This window comes from Aythya ferina, assembly GCF_964211825.1.
Source record: "Aythya ferina genome assembly, chromosome: 3".
In the NCBI taxonomy this organism is placed as follows: Eukaryota; Metazoa; Chordata; class Aves; order Anseriformes; family Anatidae; genus Aythya; species Aythya ferina.
In genome coordinates this window covers 4,621,447-4,641,940 of record NC_140298.1, presented here as the reverse complement: position 1 = coordinate 4,641,940, position 20,494 = coordinate 4,621,447, and the positions used below count along the sequence as shown (strand labels likewise).

The window sequence follows — 20,494 nt, the reverse complement described above, 5'->3', positions numbered from 1 at the left end:
GTACAATCTGGAAATAAAACTATAGGAAACTTCCGGAAACTATAGGCTAACTTCAGGAAAGTTAGCACTGTCTGGTTATCAATGGCCATACTTCCAATGTTGTTAGAAGCTTTTCTAAGTATATTTAGTTTCATTAGCCTGGATCAGGTGCAGATGACATCTACAAATCTGTGGCAGTAAGTGAAATAGCTTCTTGTGAGGCATTTTACTTAAATTGTTTCCATACATTTTCCTGTATGAGCATCCCCCTTAATTTCTTTTAGTTTTTGTGTGAGATGACTATTGTAAATTTGTAGATTAAAATCTAGTTGATAAACTTTTACTGCTGATAATGAAGAAAAGAATACCCTGCCAATTTTCTGTTATTACATATTTTTTTTCCTCTGTACCCAAGACTTTGGAAGATGACGCTATTCTAAAGACACTATTTTGCAGATGCAGGATCCTCACGTGAAGCTGGTGGGAGCTTGGGTCACAGAGGGAAGCGAAGGGGGAGGGAATGTAGGTTATGTTAAGATGAGAACAGCAAAAATGGCATTAAAATGCAATGTAGTTTGGGACAGCCTACATTGTGTTCTTTTAATTAAGCTGAAGTTTATATGATCCCTTTGGTTGAAATGCTTATGATCCTACTTTGTATAACAACTAACCATTTTAAAGAAGAACTCTTATTCTCAGCCAAACTTTTAACTGTAAAAACGTGAGTTTACCTTTCAGGCATTGATATGATACTTTTTTCTTCTTCCTAGGCTGCTGCTGTTTAAAGCAAATGCAAAATTCCCTGTCCAATTTTCTCTGCTGTCTATTCATGCTAACGGGGTTTTACGTATTAAAGCTTTTTGATCACATCAAAACTTCTTTCCCTGTTACTTTGAGTTGGCAGTAGGGATAAATGGGCAGAGGGACTGGCCTTACTGATTACTTTGCATACGTAATGTTTTCAGTTAAGAAACTAGGAAGGAATTCCTGAAAGGTAAAAAGATTTCCAAGAACTTAGTCACATTTTTATTGTTCTTTGACTGAGCACAAAAGTTCATCTTTAAATAGTAGAAATAGCTGCCATATTGGGGTGGGTATTGAAATTGAATAAACCTGTGGGTTGTCTTGCTGTTCCTAAAGTAACACACCAGTGAAGTTTGGGAAGTACTTTCTAAAGAAAGTGTCAGAACATGTGATGCTAAGACAAGATTTTTTTTTCCAGCTCTTAGAGGAACGATAGGAAGCTTGAGACCATCCAAGCTGCTAAATATTTTAGGAGCCTGGTTGTGGTAGTACTTGAACATGTGAGCAGTCATTTATGATGCAAATTCATATCTGGCTGCTACTTTCTCTTTTCCAGATAGCCAAAATTGTCTGCCAGAGGGCTTTTCTTTTTTCCTTTTTTTTTTTCCTCCTGGTGTGAGCATGATCAAACAGCAGGACTTAGTATAGCAAAAATAAAACAAGAAAAAATGCATGAAACCTCAGTAAATGGGTGAATAGACATGTTTAATAAATTTGTTAGTTTAATGTTCTTGAAGTCTTAGATATTAAGCGTGAATGTCTGATTGAATGAGAGTCCTGATCGTTAGGTAGTCCTACAGTAACGTACTCACATTTTGCTCTTCTCCAATTTCAGTATTATGGACTGCAAATCTTGGAAAATGTGATAAAAACAAGATGGAAGATTCTTCCGAGGAACCAGTGTGAAGGTAGGGAGAAAATTTTTGCCTTGTCTTCTAACATACGTATGCTAATTGAGATTTAGGCCATCAGTCCCCACGTAAATAACTTCCAAGTTCAGACACAATTAGGCTAGTAGCTTTTTGTAATAAGATGTCTGTGTTTCCAGATGATGTTTCCATGTCTTGCCCCTTTTGCCATAGTGGCTTCAGTAGAATGGCAAGCACCTGAAATTCTAAGTGTCATGGGAAGGTAAAAGGTGGACTGATACTTTTAAAACATCATCACTTTAACATTGTATTGATTTGTAGGCCAAACTTAATCTGAAGAGGCTTCTGGGGCTGGCTTCTGGCTTTGAAGTGGAGATGTGGATTCTCTGTGCTTGGCAGTCTTCAGCCTGTCTGGGCTGTATATACAGCCCCACCAATACACGCTCATTTTTCTGATAGACTGCTGCCTCTTGTAGCATATGCAGATTTGACTCTTTTGAACTTGTAAGCAGTCAAAATTATTTTAAAATAGAAATGGTATGTAAGTAGAGTGTCCTGTTTGTTAATGGTCATTCATTCTTTAACGCAGTGAGGTACTATAAAGTCTTTTAATTTGTGTACGTGTATGTACAGGTAGACTGCAAATAAACTGCAGTGTAGGGCAAACTCCTGTCTTAGTCACTGCAATGAATTTGCAAGCCCTAAAACACAGGGTTCTTATTCTTTCTTCCCTTATGGCTTGCAATATGTGCTGAATTTTGGAGGTTTGTTAGTACAGTTACAGTAAACAGAGGTACCTCAGTAGTACAGAATTACCGCACGTTCACAAAGCTTTCTGTCAAGTCATGAAACTTAGCTTTCAGAGCAGTAAGTATAACCGCTTAAATTCTTGACATTTCAAAACTTGAATGTTGTCACCATTCTATACTTGTCTTTTTACTAAATACTGGCTTTGGAACTCATTAAAGTTATTCCAAATTTCCGTGTTCTGCTGCGAGCTATTTTTAAAGTGTGAAGCTGTGCTTTGAAGTTTTACTGCCAGTACTTAAGTTCTGAAACTATATTGATTAAAATGCACTTGTAAATGTTGATGAAAACAAATGTGGCGAGGGAGGTTTCCACATCTTTGCAGTTATTTTCCTTACCTCACCCCAGTAGGCTGACAGGTATAGAGTAGCTCTTGAAGTCAGTTTGGTTTCACATTCATTCTGTTAGCGGCAGCATTAGACTTGTATGAAACAGCTTCAACTGAGGCTTAAATACAGCTTTGTCTTTTTAAGAAACAAGCCGAGGGGTCACCCTGAAGTTAAGTCTTCTGTGTGCGTTTAGCTCATATATCCACGTTCCTGACTAAGAGCACTTCGTTTCAGTGTTTGGAAGTTGTTCTCAAAGATTTGGACGGTTGGAGCAGGGCGGGAAGGCAGTAAGGAGTAAGTGGTTTTAAATTGGTTACAAACTCAGCTTACCTAATGTCTGCTGGTGGAAGAAGCTATAGTTGAGTAGGAGGAGTAAGAGGTAGACTTGCTTGGTAGTTTGGGGCTGGACAAATGCCAAATAGAGAATATAATTCAATAATTACAAGTTGTAAAGATACTCAATGCATACACAATAATTGGTGGTAGTATGATGAGGATGCTGGCTGTGCTTTGGCACCTGCTATCCCATCTGTTCTTCAGGTGCCAAAGCACCTTTAGCAAAGTACCAAGGCTTTACATGACTTCAACAAAGTCCGGAAGTGATATATTTGAGTTAGTGTTTTGTACTTTTATTTTGCTGTCTGCAGTCAAGGTAATATTGTTTGACTAGTTGCCCTCTGAGAAGATGGCAACATTAGATATACTATATATAGTGTGTATATATATACTACACTATATACATGTATAATAGATACAGTACAATGGAAAAAAAAATTACTGTTGGAAGTTCTGCAATCATTCAATTATAATTTTAGGAATTCTGTTCTTATTTTGTCTGATTTTTGCCCTTCTGAAAATGGCAGAGGAAAAGATGATCCTTCATCCTAACAAATGAGTATCTTTAGTTCAACCTTTCAAAACATTTGTACTTGTACAGAGCCAAACTGAAATTGTGAAATTGACTTAATTTAGGGGAAATGAATCAGATGGCTTTTACTTGTCTGGTTTCTCCAGTGCATTGATGGAAGAGAAGCCAAGTGTATACCATCTCATTTGATCCATCTCGGCCTCAATAGTAAAACTATTGGGGGAAAAAAAGATAAAAGTAGCAATAAACCTATCTTGATGTTTCATTTCTGATCTGGTTTAATCTGGACTGTGGCCATAGTTGCAGCTGGCTGGTAAAGATTGGTGCTGGGTGGTACAAGAGAAGTTGCTCCTAAATTCCTTCCAGTGGTTTAATTACTTGGAGCTGAGAAGACTGGTTCCACTGAGGATTCTGACCCCAGTATTCCCTGTTGTTGGCAGGAATTTCTTATTTAAAGTGTAACTACTAAAATACGGGTTCAGGGAACAGAAATGTAATATAACAAAGTAAAGCTTAGTAGCAAAGCTATTCATGCAGGTTACGTCAGTTGATTTCTAATTGTGCCTTTAAAAAACTTGTTATGCTTGATTTGTATAACAATCATAGCTGATGAACCTTACTTGCCTTATGAAGGAACTAAATCAATTTATTAGAAAAGACTGTTTTTCCCTTGTAGCAACAGCAGTGTTTAACAATTGAAGTCAAGAGTAGATCTAACTTGAGCATCAGTGAAATAAAAAGTTACTGAAGCAACCTGTCTGAAGGTTCTCGGACAAATAAACCAATGCTATAATTATGGAGCCTGAGTCGTAACCTTGCTTCTCAGATTTTTGTAGCTGTACTTGAAGTTGTGCATCAGAATGTCTTGTTGGGTCTTGAGGCTAGCCAGGGTTTATTGCTTCTGACTGTGTTTAGGAGGTTTTAGCTTCCAGCCTAGAATTCCAAATGCAAGAAGGGAAATGGGCTTTCTTCAGAAGATGTGTTCTTTGGACATGAACCTCAATTCCTAAACTTACTCTTATTTTTAAATAGCTTTTAGCTTTGAGCTCTTCTGGCCCTGTGGCCTTTTAACTTGTAAAAAGTTACTGTATTCCTCAGGTGGTGATGTTTTTGTTTTTGTTTTTTTTTTTTAAAGATTTAGAATTGTAATCATTTCTGGAGAGTTCGTCTTGTGTGTATACAAATGATGTGGTGTGTGGTTTTCCTTCAAACCTTATTGAGGCTGCTTCAGTATAAGAAAGCCAGGCATATTCCAGAACACCCGATAAGGTGGTGAACTTGTTTATTTCTGGACCATTTTACTATTAATCTACAGAAAAAAAAAATCAGTTTGAGGTGATGCTACACTGTTTTAAGCACCGATACTCTGTAAAGTTGGTTGTTTAATAATGCTTTCAAAGGATGTCATTTGGTCAAAGTGCTATGGTCTTGATAGGATTTTCTCTTTCAGTGTGAAAACCTGCCTAGAAATAAAAGCTTCTTGGTCTTACAATTTGGAGATACGTTTCATTAATCCTGCAATGTGAAATGTAATTTTGTTCCTGTGAACAGAGAGAGCTTGTATGGAGTGTTTTGAGTTGGCATGGATAAGCACTTCCTCATTATGAAACCTGAATTGCTTGTACAACTTTTCTCATTTTCAAATGGAGGGGAAAAAACAAACCACTGAAGTGTTCAGAGAGATGCAGTTTTGTGGCTTGTAGGAAGGTCCTGGAGTTAAGTACACAGCTTTTGATGCAGTGGAAACTGATGTAGAAGAGATTTTTCGGTGGAGTGATTAGATACCTTAATGGAAATTTCTGGCATACTTACGAAGAGATATTTTTTGATGGTGTCTGTGATGAAGGGGCAATTATATACATGGCACTTCTGGGGAGGGAGAACAGGCAAGATCTATCCTTTATGCTTTTTTAAAGAATTTTTATCACTTTTTTTATACTTGTACTGAAAAAACAAATAGTGAACCCAAACAAAAACTGTTTGGGAAGGATGGTCTTTGGGACAGGAGAGGAATGCATTGTCAAAAGTAAAAATAAGATAGTGCTTAAGCTGCATAACTAGTCTTAGAACACTCAGTTAAATGTGAGCTTGTACACATACAAACCTCTCTGGAAGGAATAATCCAGCTTTATGATTTCAAGCTCTATTTGTGGTTGCAAGTTAGTTTTCATTGGACTGTCCACCTGTTCCACTTCGGTATTGTCTTATTTAAGCAAAAAATGTGCTCATCATAGCAAAGTAGTGTAAACGCACATTTGCAGCACCAGCTATAGCAATTTTAAACACTTTGGAAATGTTGTTTGTGCTCCATAATTGGATAAAAGGATGTGCTTGTGCATCTTAAGTACAAGGCATGGTTTTGTCTATAGGTGTGTACTTGCTGACTGTGTGCGCTCACGATAACATGCTGTAACTCTGTCATGATAGGAGCTGCTCTGAGAGCAGATTACATAGCTTAGATGAGATATAACTGCTTGTACAAGCACATGGAAAGATAAAGCTGAAGGATATTTCACACTTATCACTTTATACTGGCCGCAGAGCTTAGCGATGTTAGGGAATGTGATGTTCCTTTCTCCCCTGTCAGTGCTAACTTGTACAGATTGGGTGACCTATGAAAACGTTTTTCCTTCAGGAAGTCTTGCGATTTCCCTTAAGTCTGTAGAAAATGAACTTCCACATAAGGACTACATGTAATGCTCGTCCAGATGCTTTGTGAAAGGCCTTCAGTCGGAGGAGTATGGTTGCAGTGTTCTGCTAGTGTCCTTGCTCTGTCTTCCTTCTGTACGTTGCTTACCAGATAATTCTAACACCAGTTCTAGACCAGGCCTTCTGACAGCACCCTGGCTGGACAGTCTGTCAGTGAACTGGAATGTGGTCTGATGTTGGAGCTAGGCTGATGGTGTAGTTGTCTGCTGTGGGATACAGCTGAGAAGGAACCCCGGCTTTGAGCAAGTGCTGGTGCTTTCTGGCCCTTCAGCGAGCAGGGTTTGGGCAGCTAAGCTGGTGCTAAGATAGCTCAGTTTCAACATGGTTTTGAAACTTCATTGGTAGTTTTCTACTAGCTGAGCCTACAAACCGGTCTGTGAGCAGGAGCTCTGTCTGCCGGTGCCTTCCCATTGATGGTGGTGGAATGCAGAACAGGGACCTCCCCTTGGTCTGGGTTGTCGTGAGATGAGCGTAGTTGTGATGTCGAATGGTCCTTGAAGGATGTTAAAGGAGGGGTCTGGACTTGGCCATTGTTCTTGCCATCTTCGGGCCTTGTTAAGAGCTGCTGTGATTGAAAGGGATCTCCTAGGCTTATGTGGCTTGTACACGTGCTTTCCTCAGGTCCTCAAAACACATTGATTTTAGCAAATACAAGGCACTGTTACCCTCAGTTTCTTGGACACGTTCCACTGAAAAACGTCAACAAGCATATGTGTTGATTTCTGTAATGATATAAAGATAAATTACTCTTTCTTCTACTCAGAATTATTTCCTTTTTCCTATGGAATGGTTATAAAAACCAGAGCTATTAAATACAGAGCAGAAACTATAGTACTTTTTTTCTTTGCAGAAAAAGGGTAATTATGGAGAAAATGCAATTTATGCCAAAAAAAGCATTAGAGAATTGGATGGCTGCTATGTTTGAGGGATTAAGAATGTGACTGTTCCCTGGATGGAAGACCTTAGAAGCTTGCAGCATGACATTTGAAAACTAGTGAGCTGTTCAGGTTGTCTGAGCTGTGGTCACTGTTTTTTTTTTTTTTTCAATGGAGAAGGTTTGGAGCTGAGCAACTGCTTCCATTTGCAGATCTCACAGTGAGATCAACAGTAGCATGGCATTCAAGTTGCAACTGAACAGCCTAATTCTATCAATACAGCAAGATAGAAAATAGACAGTTTGGAGTAAGAACAATGTTCTTAAGAACAACATTCACTTTCTAGTTCTGTTTTTAGAATGAAAGGAGTTGCAGCAATAGTCTTCCCTCAGTGGTTTGGCAGACAGTTAAAATAGTTTAGCTTCTGGCACTGCAAGCCTCTTTCCGTACTATTTTGGGGGCTTTAACATCTCACTTATGAATTACTGTAATGCTTCATCAAACTGTGGTATGTTTTTTTTTTTTTTTTTTTTTTTCTGAAAAGGCCTCAATTGTTAGGTCAGGGCAATGATGTCAGAGCAAGTCCGGTGCTTGATAATAACTCCAGTGGTTGACAGTGATATGTTTTGTTAATGAGCATGCTTCTAGAGTAGTGTGGGTTGATCCCAGCTGATAATGATGAAAACTTCAATTTGTAGTTGGAACGACCTGCAGGACAGCTACTGTGTACTATACATCTAATAGCTTAAAGTCCAGAACTACTACTTCCAAATTTCAGGAGAGTGCAATTAAAAAACTGAATGAGCTGTTCCTTTTGCTCAGGCTAGAAATGCAAAAAAAGGCTAATTTTGGCCAAGTAAGTCCTAAAGATATTTTATAATTTAGTGTAGTGGCTGGGGGGAAAAGAAATTTCTTGAATATAAGGCCTTTGTTTTGCTTAAATGACAACTTAATTTAAAAAAAAACAAAAAACAAAAAAAAAACGCTTCTAAGTATGCGTTGTGTCTGTATGCGTCAGTTGACTGTCTTGCTGAAGAAATGATTAAAAACAGATTTTGGCTCTGTTAAGCTTAATAGTAAAATATATACATGCTCTAAAACTCTTTCCTGTGGCAAGAGAATTCTTGTCTGGTTTGAAATGTTTAATCCCTGATACATTCAGTTTGATCACTGTGTCAAAGCTATAATGAAGTAGAACCATTAGTAGTGCTCATGTGGTTCATGACTCTAGATCCTCTGTGCAAGCCTTTTCTTGAAGTTGGACACTTTGTAGAGGATGGATTTTAATACGTATATTGTGATGAAAAGTCACTCGGAAAGCCATTGTTCCCATGTCTTCAGTGCTTGATAGGTTAGTGGTGGGGAGGGAATTGAGGATTAGGTGGTAAAATGGGACTGCAGGCAGTATAGGTTGCTATGGTCTTTTTTTCTTGTGGTGAAGCTGAAAATTCAGGTTATTTTAAAACACTTTGTGGAAGTAACGCAATGAAACAAATGATACAAATGCAGGCTGTTCCCAGTTGACATGATCTTAAGCAAAAAAGGCAAAAACAAGCTCCAGTTTAAAAAAAAGTGTTCTGTAATACATAATAACCTTGTGTGACAAAAAGAACATGGTATTGCAGATGCAAATGCAACAGGCTGCAGTGGTGAATACAATTCGAAGTAGTATTCTTGCAAAGCTGTGCAGGCAAAACTTTGTAAGCTGAGGCGTGCTGTTCCACTGGAAGTGTGTTGTGTCAATTCCCGGTGTCAGAATGGATGTGTACACCTAAGTACACTGGAGCATCTCAGAATCGTTACATACTGTAGAGGGGATGTCCCAGACATTGGCTGTAATTCTAGCCAAGTTGTTGAAACTGGAGACATGCTTAGAAAGCTCTTCTTATTCTTGGAGTTTGTTTTATTAATAAGGTGTTAGTCAGAGATGCTGGTGAAAGGACTATCTTATTGTAGTTTGTTTTGCCATTGGAAGCATTGGGCTAAAGCTGTAAGAATGTATTTGCCAACTTTGGAGTTGTTAGGTATGACCTGAAAGTGGTAATGGGGTAGAAATGCAGTTGGCTGAGGGAGCTCTACAACAGCACTTGTAAGAACTTACCACAACACGTGTTGTGACGGGACAGTGCTGAATGCCATCTTTCTGTCTTCAGCCTAATGCAGTGTTCTGCAGTGCTACCGATGCAGGGTTCATTACATTTTCTTGCAGCCTTTGGGAAGCTGATAGGTTGATGGGGTGTCAATTACTATACTTATAAATTCAGGAACTTACTTTAGTCCTTAGTCTGATTTTCTTTTATGTCAAAATAGCTTAATCTGTAAGCTATTTTGTACATCTGAAATTCTCTTGCAGGATTGATACAAAGGTGAGTTTTTGCTATATAGCACGCAAATCAAGAGCCGTACGCACTTATATATGAATATTTGTTCCTTAAAGGTGCTTCTTCTTAAAGATGAGAGAAGAATTTCAATTCAGAAGTATTTATTATTACATTAATGTCATTCAGAATACTTGAAAATAAATCCTCAATTCTTCTGCAGGTATAAAAAAGTATGTTGTCGGCCTAATTATCAAGACCTCTTCTGATCCAACGTGTGTAGAAGTAAGTGAAGTATTTTCAGGGGAGCAAAAGGGAGGCAAATTATTTGCATAATCTAACTTCTCTTTTCTGTTCTCCAGAAAGAGAAAGTGTACATTGGGAAACTGAATATGATTCTTGTTCAGGTAAGTTAGACTTCCTGAGGTTTTGAATCTTGTCAAAAAGTATTTGCTTTTGCATAAGTACCTAATGTATGGGCGTTTCCCTTTTCAGATTCTGAAACAGGAATGGCCAAAGCACTGGCCAACTTTTATAAGTGATATTGTGGGAGCGAGCAGGACTAGTGAAAGCCTTTGTCAGAACAATATGGTGATCCTTAAACTATTGAGCGAAGAAGTGTTTGATTTTTCCAGTGGCCAGATAACTCAAGTGAAAGCTAAGCATTTGAAAGACAGGCAAGTATATATATTTAGTCCCTCGTAAATAGTGTCTACTTTGTGCCTGCTGCCAAGTAGTTTTTCTCGCTGTGGGGTTTTCAGTAAACACCTACATCTGTCTAATTTTATTGCTGAGATTTGTAGAATACTGATTTTTCTTTTAAAGCAAGATTGTTGGGTGGTACCAAACTTCGTAAGTATATTCCTGCATTATTGCAAGTAGCCTCTTTTGACTGATGGTTCTAGCCTTTTAACAGAGATTTCAGTGTTTTGAAGACAGAATTTCTAGGCACAGATTTTGTACCACTTCAAAAATAGAAAGTGTTGTTCTCATCAAAACTTCTAAGAAGTTGGGTGGCTTGTGAATACCTCCATGGATGTAGGCCTTCAGAACCTGTTCTCTAAAAACAGACACTTTGGTTAAAATGGATTGTTTATGGAATGTGGAAATGATTAATTTTTGACTTTTGTTTCTTATAGTATGTGCAATGAGTTCTCTCAGATATTTCAACTGTGTCAGTTTGTGATGGTAAGTTTTATTTTTAATTTTTTAACCTTTCTTCCATTCCACCCCCTCTCCATCGTGCCGAGTAACACCAGACTTTAATGTGTTCTTACAGGAAAACTCCCAAAATGCTCCCTTAGTTCATGCAACGTTGGAAACCTTGCTACGATTTCTGAACTGGATTCCTTTGGGATATATATTTGAGACCAAGTTAATCAGCACACTAATATACAAGGTATTTATGTAATTATTGATGGTTCTTTAATTCAAAAGTTAAAAAACTTAGCGTGCAGCATTCTTGTAAAATGCTTTTTTCTTTTCTCAATAGTTCTTAAACGTTCCCATGTTTCGGAACGTCTCTTTGAAGTGCCTCACAGAGATTGCAGGTGTCAGTGTAAGCCAGTATGAAGAACAGTTTGTAACACTTTTTACATTGACCATGATGCAGTTAAAACAGGTAAGGTTCTAGTGAATCTGTTTTCTTTTAACAAAATCAACTTCTGTAGAACCTACTTCAATTTATAAATTAATATTCATTATAGAGATCTTGATAGGAGAAATGTTTCTCTTCATTGTGTCCTTTAATAGTATTTTTTGCTTGATCAGAAGATGTTAAGTGTATTTTTTAGAACTCTAGATTACATCTGTATTTCTGATGGACTGTTTGATTTTGGTTAATTCAAGAGCTGCGTTGAACACTTGGGTTGTCTGCTGAGGAAAGTTGAGAAAAATGCAGCAAACTTTGTTCTACATGACACACGAGGCCTAAACTGTCAAACTCTACAAGCTGCTGTTTTAGTGTTAGAAAGTGGTGGAAGTTTGTCACATAAATCCCTACTTCTAATTATATAACTTGCTAATTCCTCTGAGCAGTTCAGATTCTTCAGGGTCATGAGGTTGTATCTTTCCTAGTTGTATTTGCCTCTGATGTGGACGGTTACAAGTGGGGTGTTCTGTTTGTTTTTTTTTTGTGTGTGTGTCGGGGGGAGGAGGTAGGTTGAACTCGTGCATGGCAGTGTTAAATCATCCTTTGATCTTTTTAAGCATCATATAGGACAGATACTGTCTTTCTAATTTCTATGAGAATGTTCATAATGTTAAAATTATGGATGTTTCTGAAGAACATTCTGAATAGTGTTAAAATGCAGTTATTTTTGAACAAGTTCCCTATAAACATGTCTACTGATTTGAAGGCAAATTAGCTTGCTCTGAGAATAATTCATAGTAACGTATTATTTTGGGGATTAGTGGTATGCTTAATAGCTTAAATCATTTTATCATAAAAATGCTGCCTTCGAGACTGTGGCTTCACTTCAAATCTGAATGTTTGAATAACTTTGACTTCCAGTACTTTTATTCTGAAGATTACAATATTATGGTATTACTGTACTTCCTCTTCAATGATAAGTAGTATAGTTTTCCATGTATCTGGTAAGGATGACTTATCTTAAATTTCAGAGTGGCTTGGACTATACAGCTTACCCTTTCTGGAGGGTGAGGACTGTTAGGAGTGAAATTCTATGCTGCTCCATGTAAACAGTTTTTTACTTTAATGAAGTAACTGTTAGATTTGCTAGAGGATACAAATGTTTTGTAATCCAGTACTCTTTCAGGTGCTTTGCTTGATTAGCAAAGGTACCTGGCAGCTTTGTGTATTGACTTCAATCGCTGTTGAAATGTTCTTAAATACTGTATGTGACAAATGACGTGGAATTTATGAAGAAATGCTGTATTGTCCCTTCCAAGCCTGAAGGAAAGCAAGGCCATTTTAAGAGCTACATTTAATATTATGAAACTCATGCCTCTCAACAACAGATGTACTGAATTCTTCAAAGAAGAAATTGAACTGTTACTTTATTAGTGATAACCACGGACTATAAGTGTGTTGCCACAATATAAATTGGTTTACTTCTGTTTTTCTGACATTGAAGTATAAAGATGAGTTTGTGATACAAATGAGCCAACATGTGCTTGATCCGCATTTGGGGGGAATGTGTAAGAACGTGTTTCTTTGACCTCTTTTCCTTGATTTTGTCCAGTTCTTAATGTTCTGTTCAAAACCATGTTTCCCTGTAACTTCTTCAACAAATTCTGTCCCCTGAATTCTAAGTTTTAAGTCTTAAAGGTGCAGGAGTTAATTCTGCTGCCAGTGTTGCATGCCTTGTTTCTTTTGGCCTATTTCTGTTCTGGAATACTGGCTAATGAGGGGAACCATGATTATTTTCAACATGTCATTGGCTGCCCACAGATAAGTCTTCTAAGATGCAGGTAATTTTTGTCAGGAATACGACAGCAAGCTATAAGCAGACACTGGGCTCTAAAATTATCTCGTTTTCAGTTGTACCTTGCAAAAGGAGATTGACCAAGGGTAAAAAATAGTTCTTACAGAAAGTATTCTGTCATCCTGGGGTTACATATAAAAGCATTTATCTTTCTGAATCTGGAGAATTAGTAATTCAGTGGGCTAGCTGCTACCACTAGTTGCTTCTGAAGCCAGCAGTTTATTAGCAAATAGTACTTATGCTAGGCAGGGGAGGTGCTGCTGTTGGCTCAGCACACATTATTTAAGCTCAAGCAGATGCCACAAATTTGTACTAAGCTTTACTTTTTGAGGATAGGGGGAATAGAACATGGTGCTTCACATTTGCCCGTCTTAATGGAAGATATCTTCATGCCAAACGTTTTTTTGAGTGCTTCTTAACAATTAGGTTGTCTATTTTTTAACTGTCTATTCTTCCTGTATTTATGGTGTTAGTCCATCTTTGAAGTGCTTTAGGAAAGGCACATTGCTGTTCGTGTTGCATCTCTTTCCTGATTCCCCCCCGCTAAAGACTTCAGCTGGAGCTATAGGTTTTTTATTTAGTTATAATTAGACTTAAAGGAAGATTTTTTTATGCAGACACACAAATTACTGTGTGTTTAGTGTTTGAACACTGTCTTATTTATTTTTTTTTAAGATGATGCTCTTGATTCTAAATGCAAATACCCATGGCCTAACTTTTTTTCCTTAAAAGAAAAGTTGAATGCCATCTTGGGTATTTAGCATGTTTTGCAACTTGCAGGTTTTTAGTGTAATTGTTGCATCTGAATTTGAAGCAAACTTGCATTTTTTTTGCCTTAAAGAATCAGAACATTGAAAACTTGTTCTTTACCTCTGAAGAGGCCCACCAAATCTTGAATATTTTCCAAATCTTTCTTATTAATTTGTAAATATTATGGGAGAGGTCTTTCATGTTGTTTTAAAGTTATGACAATGTAATGTTACTGGGTATAGGTAACACACCATTTTGTGGAATGGCTTTGCCCAATGCCAGCAGAAAACGTCTCTGAATAGGGTAATATTACCCTTGTCTCTGCTCTTAGAAGGGGTAGCATGTTCAAGTATATGTTCATGTTTTCATCCTACTGTCCATTTTGGAGACAAGTATGAAGTGAAGGAGTAGGAAGACATTTGGAAGAGGGGCCTATAAAGGGGATGTTATGAAGGCTTTTTTTCCAAAACAGTGAAATAGTTGTTAATAAACAGTATTTCTACTTGCTTACAGGACATTATTGATCATGTCTATCTTTTTATTAGATGCTTCCTTTAAATACCAATATCCGACTTGCATACTCAAATGGGAAAGATGATGAACAGAACTTCATTCAGAATCTCAGTTTGTTTCTCTGCACGTTCCTCAAGGAGCATGGTCAACTTATAGAAAAAAGATTAAATCTGAGGGAAACATTAATGGAGGTAAGTTGCTTAGTTTATCCAGTTTATAAATGTAGTGTGTTCTCATACTCAAAGGATGTGATGGTATAATCTCTCGATTTCCTTTGGGAGGAAAAAAAGATTTTTTATAATTAGTAAATCACATGAATACAAGAAAGTTTCCAAAAATTTTTCCCACTGTGCTTCAATGGTGTTCTAGTTTCAGTGATTCTGTATTAGAAATTAAGCCTAAAAATCATAGGTTTTTCTTTCCTCCTTAATTGCTCCTCCTTGAGAGTGTAAATACGTCTTTAAAATAAGTTGAGAAATACGGTGTATTCTTTTCCATGGGTCTTTACAGACGATATTTGTTTAGCACACATACACAGATAGTTGTTGCTACAACTTCTGACAGCTTGTGTGTGAAGTAAAGTAACACGCTTTCTCTTCATTCAACATCCAAACTTGTTTTCTGGGGTACAGCGCATGCCGTAGTTCAGCTCTCCTGTCTTGGTGTAGCTTCTTACCTAATTCGCCACTTCCCAAAGTTTGACTGAAATGCTTAGAATGTTGTCCTTGAGGATTACATTCAGTTCCTGTGCAATAAGCGTGACTGCTATACATTGCCTTCAGTGCCAGAGCTCTAGCAAATTGCTACTTACTGAGCACACTTTATTATAGTGTTACAGGTCTTGGCAGAGGACCCGTGATCCGTGATTATCAACTATCTTCCAGTTCCTGAGAATAAGACTTAGTTATCCTTCCTTTCTGTTTTTCCTTTTTTTTTTTTTTTTTTTTTTTTTAAACTGTGAATAAAAGATTTGCTGAGGATGAGCTGTTCTGTGGTGACTTCTTTGCTAGCTCCCTCCCATGACTGAGCTCCAAGGGGATGAAACTGGCTCTATAGCCCCTTGAAGCACCACTTCCAGTGTCCCAGAATTGAGCCTTCCGCAGGTATGGAGGCATAGGGTGAGGAACTGCCCTGACACATGTAGAAAAACAAAACCACAGTTTAAACCTGGAGACCAGGTGTCATTGGGAGGGTCCATCTTTTGCAGGTGCACTACTTCTAATCCATCTGAATTCTAGTCAATCTTCCATCTATAGTATTCTCAATACATTTCTCTTCCAGATAGTTCTCTACCCTAAAAAAAAAAGAGTTTATTCATAAGCTTGTTTAGGAAATAAACTAGAAGAGAATTCTTAGTCCATTAACGGAAAAAAAAATCTGTTCCTGAATAATTACTTAACTCAAACTTCACAAACTTTCACAAAATAGCTGTCAGTCAGGGACCACTGCTCATGTTTTGGCCTGTGTTGAGGCTTTATTAAGAAGATAGTGTAAACAGCTGAAGTTGTTGCATGTCCTGTGGAAGTGTTTGTAAGTTGTAGTGCAGTTCTTATATCTTGTCACCTGTCCTGTTCAGTGTGACCACGTTAAAATGTTTAACGTCTTTAAAATAGATGTCTACAAAATTCAGTTCTAAATGAGTTTGTGTCTTCTCTAGGATGTTAAAATGTTACACCAGAATTCTTAGGGTGGCTTGAAATTGTTGCAAATTTGACTCTTGTAACCCACGCTGTAACAGAACATAGTGAAAAAGCTTTTTAAGGTAGCTGTGTAATTCTAACCTATTTACTCTTGCACTGTGGAAGTAGCTGACCACCTATGAAACTGTTTCACAGAGTCATTGGTGCCTTGTAGACTAGTGAAGGAAGGTAGATATTAAAAGTGAAATTGCTAAGAGAAATTGACCTGTATAAATTGACCTGTATAGAGCCTATACAGGTCAATTTGAGTCCCTCTTTTGATGTAATCTGATTCAACATCTTTACCTACTATTACTATCTAAAGTGCTTTGAGTTGCTGTAGTGTCTGAGCTTTGACAATGTATTCAGATTTCATTACTTCATTCTGTTTTGTTCACTGGTGGGGTATTGGTTTGTATTTTTCACCAGGGATTTAAAAATAAGCTGTGTTAAAAATGTTGGCATATGTAGTTGGTATCTCTTTCAGAACAGCATCCTTTTCAGTCTGCCTGGTGGCTGTTTTGTCAGTGAAGTAGAAAATGTTCTAATAGATCTCTTCCATAGAATGCAAATGAGTAGCGTGGCTTTGAAGGTTGTCTTCAGGATATAAGGATCTCCAGAATAAAGTAGCAGTAACAGTCTTGAGAGTAGCAGTTCTTGAAACTAGTAGTTGAGGGTTTTTTTTAAGGCCTAAAACAAAAGGTCTTGCAGAAGCTCAGAGGGCATGATTTTGATAATACAGATAATGGGCTGATGTGGCTATTGCATTTTTTAGACATCTAGGCTATTTTAGGTTTAAGAATTGACGTATGATTTCCAAATAACAGCAGATGACATGGCACTTTTTTTTTTGAGTTCTTCTGGTTGTTACTCGGACTCGTAAGTAGTGTCACTTACATGTAAATGCACCTTGTTCTAAAATTTTACACCAATTCAGCATTTCATCAGCACTTGGATAATTGAATTCAGAGCAATATGGTTTTGATATGATTCTGTGTTCAGAAATAATAATTAGGTGTTTGAAACACACTCTTCCAGGCTCTTCATTATATGTTACTGGTATCAGAAGTTGAAGAAACTGAAATTTTCAAGATTTGTCTTGAATATTGGAATCATTTAGCTGCTGAGCTCTACAGAGAGAGTCCATTTTCAACATCTGCTTCTCCATTGCTTTCGGGAAGTCAACACTTCGATGTTCCTCCAAGGAGGCAGCTTTATTTGCCTGTATTATCCAAGGTAATCTTTGCTGTAAAGACACTGTAAAGGTTTAGATACTGTTCCTAAATTTAGAAACTTCACTTTATGTAAGGAATGACTTCAGAAAACTTGTTAGTTGATTTAACTCCAGTTATTTAACATGGTGCAATTTCCAAAATTATTTTAGGATGACACCAGTAGATGACTGGAGTATTAATACAGAGTTAATTTGCTTTAGACACTGTGTATAAACATAAGACTAATTAATAAAAGAAAAGGAAAAAAGCATTTATTTAATGACTAACCCTGTTGTCTTCCATGAAAGCACTAAAGAACTTTTTTGTAATAGACCTGCTATATAGGGTTTGCGTAGTAGGTTTACTAGATCCTACTGACAGTTTCTGTAATTACTGGTTTCCAGCATGGATCTTGGTGGGGTTGAGATTTCTCAACTAAGTAAATTTGTCATAGTATTAAAAAAGGAATTGGTTGTATAAGAGCTGAAGTTAAAATTATTGAAGTCTTGAGTGTTGGAGTTGGAGGAAAAAATGTTTGTATTTAAAAGGTGCCTAATGCTACAAACACCTTTGAAGTTCTAGAAGGTATGGTACTTTAATTTGAAAAACAAACGAAAAACAAACAAACAAACAAAAAAAACAAACAACTCTTGTTCGTGTAGAGAGGGAAATCAGCAGGCACTATTCTTAATGGCTTTTTAGTTAGCATTAGAATATCTCCTTCCAGGTTGCTGGTATATGAGGTGACCTCATGAAGTTCTGGTTGTACCCTTTATTTTCATGCTGCAGTGCAATTCAATTCAAACTGTTTTCTAACATGCAGGTTCGATTGCTAATGGTTAGCCGCATGGCTAAACCTGAAGAAGTGCTAGTTGTGGAAAATGATCAGGGGGAAGTAGTACGAGAATTCATGAAGGATACAGATTCCATAAACTTGTATAAAAATATGAGAGAAACATTGGGTAAGTGCACTAGCTGGTGTTCTTGTTCTGTAAGTCTGTGGAGCTGCACCAGCAGCATGTACGTGTCAGATGGATAGCTCAGGTAGATCTGAATTACATGGGGAGGAAAAGGATCATCAGTGAGTAGTAGTACATACACAAATTGGAATGGTAGAGGCAGCATTGGTCTGAGGCTTTCAGTTTTGAGCATGTAGTGCTCCTGTATGACTTCAGTAAGCAGTACTATACTACCCATTTTTTGTCGCTTGCCTTTTGCCATTGGAAAACCTTGGTTTCTTTGCCAAAATATGTCAGATCCAATGAAGCATGCATGTGCTTCTTGCATTTATGCACGCATACGTTCCCTTTGTTATCTTTTGAAGCCTCATGCTCAACTGTCGACCTTGTTAACAGTGAATCAGTAGTCAGTATGTATTGTAGAGAACTTAGGGGTGTGTGTTTCTTTTAATTGTATTAAAATTGCTACCGCATGTCCTCATCCTTAATCATATTTCAGATACAGGTTGATATTTACAGGTTTAGTTAGTGTTTGATTTCTGGTGTTAATTATTGGTTACAGTGTATTAATCTTAATGGAAGATTCACTTTTTAAAAAGCAAGAGCGCAGTGAAACCTGCATTCTAAGGCATTGTAAAAATCTGTCGCCAAATATGGCCTTAAACTGCTCTTGATTTCTGGGGATTTAGAATTTTATATTACAGAGCTGATGCAAGTGTATGAGTTGTGATACCTGAATCTTCCCTTCCAGACTTGTTCAGGAGTACCATCTCCATTTTAATGGCAGATATAATGACACAGGAAAATTGACTGACTACTTACCACAGCATAATGTCCCCAGTAGCTAACCAGTCCCGTATTTTCTATAGCCCACGAGTATGAATGTCTTTTGTTAATAATTCAATTTAGTAACTTTACTGATTGATACACAAGACCTTAGTTAACTTAAATTTTTGTATTGTTTCCATGCCTTCTTTGAATAGGGTTTTAAAAAAAAAATTGGGTTTAAAGTTCTAGTTTGTTCTGTCATAAGCTCACAATAGAAGCGTTATGCTTAAATAACATTTTCATTGTCTTTTTCTTAGAATACAGCTTTGCCTATGAAGATGTGATCTGGCTTGTTGTTTGAAAATGCACCTGCTTAATGTTAATTGTCTTTCAGTGTATCTTACGCATCTGGATTATGCAGACACAGAACGAATAATGACTGAAAAACTGCACAATCAAGTGAATGGGACAGAGTGGTCGTGGAAAAATTTGAATACCCTATGTTGGGCTATAGGTTCAATCAGTGGAGCAATGCATGAAGAAGATGAAAAAAGATTCCTTGTTACAGTAATTAAGGTATCATAGTGCAGAACTAATAACATTGTCACACTTTATTTCTTGAGCATAAACTACATTTAAAAAGATACTGCTTTAACATTTTAGCAAGCTACCTTGTATAGCAAACAAGTTAATTAGAAAAATGTAATGGGAAATGTCATATCCCGAATTTAAGGCTGATATTTTTTTCAGTCATGAACAATGCCTTAGTCCAAAGTCCAAATAACCTTTTTCCCTGTGAAAATTGGAGGGAGAAGATTCATTCTGATGAAATCTTTGGTATTTCCAAAGCAAAACATAAGGAAAAGGATTAATATTGAAACGAGTGGCAAAATAACCCACGTTATTTTTGACCAACAAGAACCCTCCTTTTCTGCCACTTTCTTGATACTCCTTGATCAAAGTGAATTTTAGGTAAATATGTGCATGAGAAGAGTGCAGGAAGAAAATGTTTTCTACAGGACTACCTTGCCTCACTCTTAACACGTCATACAAATTTGTACAGGGGATTTAGTTTCCTCTATTTGAAGTGTGGCATCTATATCTTTGTTAATATCAGCTGGCTGGCCGGTATTCAACACTGAGGGTTGCTGAAGTCTACCCTGCAGAAAGTATCAGTTACATCTAAAATGCGGATTTCATGGCTGAAAACATGGCGTTCCTGATTTAGTTAAAACTTAAATAACAGCTCCAGTTGTAAACAATTTTTTGAAATTTTTTGGGTTTTGAACTTGATAATGGAAACTACTTTCTTGTATCTTTGTTACAGCTCACTTCAGCCTTTTATACTTATCTTGTAGTGCTTTTAATTGAACTGGACAAGCCTGGGGAGGAAACTAATAATATGTTATATTGTAGGATCTCCTGGGACTCTGTGAACAAAAGCGAGGAAAAGACAATAAAGCCATTATCGCATCAAATATAATGTACATAGTAGGTCAATACCCACGGTTTCTGAGGGCTCACTGGAAATTTTTGAAGACAGTAGTCAACAAGCTATTTGAATTTATGCATGGTAATTATCTTTTTCATTTGCTCTTAACTTTTTA

At 37.2% G+C, this 20,494-nt stretch overlaps 1 protein-coding gene across 3 annotated transcripts in view; it reads left to right on the top strand.

The window, feature by feature from the left end:
• Nucleotides 1-20,494, top strand: part of XPO1 (exportin 1) — a 38,859-nt gene that overhangs the window by 10,126 nt on the left and 8,239 nt on the right. For all 3 annotated transcript variants that reach the window (XM_084513692.1, XM_084513693.1, XM_084513694.1), the window contains 12 exons: nucleotides 1,619-1,691; nucleotides 9,782-9,843; nucleotides 9,921-9,965; nucleotides 10,054-10,235; nucleotides 10,698-10,746; nucleotides 10,838-10,957; nucleotides 11,051-11,179; nucleotides 14,300-14,458; nucleotides 16,985-17,182; nucleotides 17,984-18,122; nucleotides 19,282-19,463; nucleotides 20,304-20,460. In XM_084513692.1, the coding sequence (XP_084369818.1) occupies nucleotides 1,619-1,691; nucleotides 9,782-9,843; nucleotides 9,921-9,965; nucleotides 10,054-10,235; nucleotides 10,698-10,746; nucleotides 10,838-10,957; nucleotides 11,051-11,179; nucleotides 14,300-14,458; nucleotides 16,985-17,182; nucleotides 17,984-18,122; nucleotides 19,282-19,463; nucleotides 20,304-20,460 (1,495 nt within the window). The remainder of the gene's footprint in view (nucleotides 1-1,618; nucleotides 1,692-9,781; nucleotides 9,844-9,920; nucleotides 9,966-10,053; nucleotides 10,236-10,697; nucleotides 10,747-10,837; nucleotides 10,958-11,050; nucleotides 11,180-14,299; nucleotides 14,459-16,984; nucleotides 17,183-17,983; nucleotides 18,123-19,281; nucleotides 19,464-20,303; nucleotides 20,461-20,494) is intronic.